This window comes from Fulmarus glacialis, unplaced genomic scaffold, assembly GCF_000690835.1.
Source record: "Fulmarus glacialis isolate BGI_N327 unplaced genomic scaffold, ASM69083v1 scaffold19416, whole genome shotgun sequence".
Taxonomy (NCBI): Eukaryota; Metazoa; Chordata; class Aves; order Procellariiformes; family Procellariidae; genus Fulmarus; species Fulmarus glacialis.
In genome coordinates, this window is record NW_009217691.1 from 389 (window position 1) to 5027 (window position 4639).

General features: G+C 59.0%; 1 protein-coding gene across 1 annotated transcript in view; it reads left to right on the forward strand.

The window, feature by feature from the left end:
• The window catches only part of EIF2B4 (eukaryotic translation initiation factor 2B, subunit 4 delta, 67kDa), a gene marked incomplete at its 5' end in the record, with an annotated part of 5841 nt that overhangs the window by 382 nt on the left and 820 nt on the right, over nucleotides 1-4639 (forward strand). The window contains 6 exon segments of the mRNA XM_009579775.1: nucleotides 166-283; nucleotides 687-801; nucleotides 1124-1200; nucleotides 1418-1520; nucleotides 2571-2698; nucleotides 4537-4639. Of these exon segments, the coding sequence (XP_009578070.1) occupies nucleotides 166-283; nucleotides 687-801; nucleotides 1124-1200; nucleotides 1418-1520; nucleotides 2571-2698; nucleotides 4537-4639 (644 nt within the window).

The following is a 4639-nucleotide window of genomic DNA, read 5'->3' on the forward strand; positions in this document are numbered from 1 at the left end:
GGTAACGGGCTGCAATGTACAGAGCAGCCGTGCTGTGGTGTGTGTGGTGGGGTCAGGCTGCATGCATGGTGGGACTAGAGCCTGCTCTCTGGTGTGCCACGAGTGGGTGCTGGGTGTGATTGGTGGTGCTGGAGCGAGCAGGGCTGTATGGCGGCCTTGTGTAAGCCATCATCAACACTGTTTGGCTACAGGTACCTCTGAGGCAGGACTATGGCACCAAGGTCAACCTGTTCTCCCACTTGCACCAGTACAGCCGGAAGAAGCCACTGACACAGCAGATGAGGTATGTGGCCGCCCCAGCCCAGGCCCCTGGCAGTCATTTGGCTCTGCTTCGGCTGGCCTGGCTGCAAAATGGCCCTAGTGAAGGGGTGTCCTGGTCCTGCGTGTGGGATAGGCTTGATGGGATGGATGGGACCCCTTTGCTTGCTTTAAGGAGCAGCGGCAGGGGCAGCTGGATGTCCTGCCTGTGGGGTGAGGAGAGCTGCCCTCAGGCAGTGCAGGGCCACAAGAGAAGGGGCTATGGGGTTAGCCTGACTCCTCAGGTCACAGAGCAAGTAGGAGCCCTACTGGCAGCTCCCTTCTTGGGCCATCCCTCAAGTTGTTTGGCTGGGAGCCTGGCAATGGGTTGGTTGTTCCTGGGCTGTAGAGGGCCAGTGCTGACAGCTTTCTCACGTTTGTCCCTGCAGCATCCCCTCCACGGTAATTCACCCAGCTGTGGTGCGCCTTGGCCTCCAGTACTCCCAGGGCATCATCAATGGCTCCAATGCCCGTTGCATCGCCCTGCTGGAAGTCTTCAAACAGGTATATGAGCAGCTACCCATGCCCACCAGGCGGCAAGGGCGTTGCACCAGGTGCAGGTGTCCCTTCCTCTTCCCTGACTACTGGGGCTGTATCTGTGCTCAGTCATCTTCAGCCTCCTCCTTCTGCCCTGCTGGTAGCCTGTTCTGACACTGCAGATTTGAGTTCCTGGAGCACCCCTTTGCCCTCCCTGTGAAAACGTGTCAAGCTGTGCGGTACACGCTTGTGCCTGGTCTGCAGCTTCCTGAGCGAGGGTGGTCGCTTGCAGTGCCTGGGCAGAAGGGGCAGGTGCCCTGAACTCATGCTGTCTTCCTTCTTGTCTCAGCTGATCCGGGATTACTCGACTCCCCCCAACGAGGAGCTGTCACGGGACCTGGTGGCCAAGCTGAAGCCACACATCAGGTGAGGGCTCCTGGTGCTGGAGCAGAGGGACTGAAGCTCCGCTGATTGTGGTCCGTTGGTCGCCTCTCCGCGTTGGTGTCCACCCAACCTTGGGCTGACTTTCCTGGGGCTCTGGGTTCTGCCTCCCTGCCCACCATCCCTAGCCCAGCTGCATCCTCCCTCTTCCTGTCCATGCCCTCCAGGCTGCTCTGGAGCTAAGCCCATTTCCTCTCTGCAGCTTCCTGAACCAGTGCCGGCCCCTCTCAGCCAGCATGGGCAATGCCATTAAGTTCCTCAAGAAGGAGATTTCATGCTTACCCGACACCCTGAGAGAGGAGGAGGTGAGTGGCCTCACACCAGCAGCAGGCTCCAGCCCCCTGGCTGCAGGCACCAGGGTGGAGGGGCAGCCCTGGCACATGCTCAGCACGGAGAGGTGGTGGGATGCAGACTGGGAGCAGTGCTGCAGTGAAGCTACAAGACTTGGCCATCAGCGTTGCCAGCCACGACCTGAGCGGGGACTGTGGCCAGACCGGCTCCCCCTCTGCCAGCAGGCACAGCCCAGCAGCACCCAAAGGGGCTGGGGTGCGCCGCAGCAAATGCTGGGCTGTCGGTGTCACTGGGCTGGTAGGACTGGAGCACGTCAGGAGCAGGGATGTAAAATGGGAGAGGCTGCAGCAGGCGCACGTGGTGTCAGTGAACGTAGCACTGCAGCACAGGCCTGGCCAGCACCCAGCATTGCACCTGCAACGAGAAGTGACGCTTTAGTGGCTGGAGGACTTGCAGGCTGGTCCAGCTAGTGCTGTGCACTGCAGGAAGGCCACAGCAGCTGGGTACCATGAGCTGCCCTGGCCCACCAGGACTGCCTGTGAGAGCATTATTTGACAGCATCAGATGAAGAAGAATGTATTTTTTTCAGTGCTCAGCTATGTTCTGTGCAAAAAGGTCCCCAGGAGCCCGTTGGCTGTGGAGCAAGGGGCAGGGTGGTGGTATACATCAGGAGGACCCCTGAGGCTGCATGGCTAGTGGGCTGAGAGGAGTCAGGCTGGAGAGTCTGAGCAGTAAAATCTCCATGGGATGACCAGAGCGACTGACCCAGGAGATGTGGGGGAGATAATGGACAGAGCTGGGGAGGGCCTGATGGCAACTCGAATGTGTGGTGAGGCACCATGGTCTGCTGGGAGACTTGTGCTGGGACAGGAGTGGCCTTGTGTGTCCTGCAGAGCCCCTGTCCCAGGGGAAGGTGCCATTCAGCAAACAGGCTGGTTGGGAGTAGGGCAGGGCTCTCCGCTCGCAGGCAGAGCTGAGCCTGCAGTCCTGTCAGGCTGCAAGGGACAACAGAGTGTCTGCGGTGTGGCAAGGCCGTGCTGTACGTGATGGCACTGTCTCCCCAGGCGAAGGAGAAGCTGCAGGACACTATCGACAAATATCTGCGGGAGAAGATTCTTTTGGCAGCTGAAGCCATTTCAAGGTCTGCTTTTGAGAAGATAAATGACAACGATGTAATCCTGGTGTATGGATGGTAAGAGGAGAGCCAGGGCAGCGGGTGGAAAAAGGAAACGGAGCAGTTGAGTGGACATGGGAAGCTCTTGCAAAAGCAGTTTTTCAAGGGTGGGAAGGTCGGTGTTGCCCAAGGGGGAGGGAGGGGTTGTGGCTCTGGGTCCAGCAACTAGAAATAAAACCAGCAGGGAGGGGGCAGTCAGGGGGTGCCAGCCAGAACTTGGCTGTGATGGGGAGCTGGTAAATAAAGGTACAAGGGAGAAGTTTATGACCAGCGGGGCAGGACAGAACAGTGGATATATGAGTGTGTCAGGACAGAGCAGAGCGTGGCCCTGGGATCAGCACTTTTAACTGGACGTGGATGTATTGTTAGTGCTTTAGAAAAAGCAGAGAGCTCATTAGGACTCTTGTCCCATCCCGGGAGACGGGCAGGCTGATGAGCTCGCATCACGAGGTGGTGACAGAGCACTTTCTGCCTGGCAGCTGCACGGGGAATGCTAAACCGTGTCTGCGGAGCACAGCGGATGGTGTTGGCCGGCCTGGCTGCGAGCAGGCGTCCCTGGAGGGCCCCGGTGCGGATGGCTGTGTCCTGCTGATGTTGTTTCTGATTTCTCCGCACGCGGGGACAGGCTAGATGCTGGAAGCACTGGAGCGCTTGGGCTCATTAGAGGAACGAACGTGAGGGTCTGATCAAGTAGCCTTATACCAGCCTGTACTGATTAATGTAGTTGTGTTAGCGCCTCAGTTTGTGAATGCCTGAGTTTGCACTGCCTGCCATTTCAACTAACCCAGACTCCCAGACCCGCCGGCCTGTGGCGTTACAGCGGTGGGCAATGCCTTGACTGGGCCAGAGAAGTGCCTGACGGAGGCCTAACGCCGTTGCCTTCAGCGAAGCCTGTACCGAAGGCTTGTCCGTGAGACTTGGCTGTTCCTGTTCAGGGGTCAGCGCTGTCCTCTGTTTGCATGTGTCCAGAGTTAAGTGTTTCAAGAAACCCAGATTCACTGCTTCTTCAATACAGGGCACTTACAGAGCAGCCATGGCTGTTTACTGGCATTTTAAACAAGCTGCAGCAAAGTCAAACGTCAGGAAGCAAAAATAGGGAAGCTTGTTCTTCCTTTGAGGGACTGTGTCCCAGAAAATAGGGGTGGGAAAAGGAGCCAGAGACCGCTGTGGCAAAAGGGTCCAGATGTGACGTGCCTCCCGGGTGATTGGCGGAGGAAGGAGCAGGGGCAGGAGGCCAGTGTGGGCCTGGAGCGTTATGAGAGGGAAACTTGGAGAGGGTTTGGAGGGGCAGTTTGGAGGGTTTCCCTCGCTGTGGTCGCGGACAGGTGGAGGTCAGTGCTGCTTCCAGGGAGGGCTGAGACATCACTTTTCCCAGGGGGTGATTCTCTGTGCAAAGACAGGGGGAGGGGGCCCTGGAAGTGAGCGTAGCAGGAGGGTGTCTGGAAGAGGCAGGAAGGGTGTCATGGTGAGGGTGGATGGCAGCTCTGCCCGGACTTCCCTCCGGGCAGCATTAGCCCATCAGAGTCTCGGTGGGAGGCCAACTCCCACCCTGGGTAGGAGAGACATTGCTGGATGTGCCCGGGGACCTGCTGTGGCAGCTGGCGCCGTCAGGCGCCTGTCAGGGCTGTCCCCTGGGCGAGACCCCATGCTAACACTCAGGAAACCTCCTGCCTGGCCGGCACCTGATGAGTCCCGCACTGGAGCCAGCGCCAAGGAAAGTCTCCTGGCACTGGGCTGTATTTCTGGGCAATGCTGTCACCATGCAGCATCAGCGCGGGCTGGCTGGGGCAGCCGCGTGGGCCGGGTGAGAGCCTGGCCTGGTGGGATGGGGCAGCCTTCTAACTGGTGTCCGTCAGCTCTTCCCTCGTGAACCGCACGCTGTGCGATGCCCACGTGAAGAAGGGCCGGGCCTTCCGTGTGATCGTGGTGGACAGCCGGCCGCGGCTGGAAGGCCGGGAG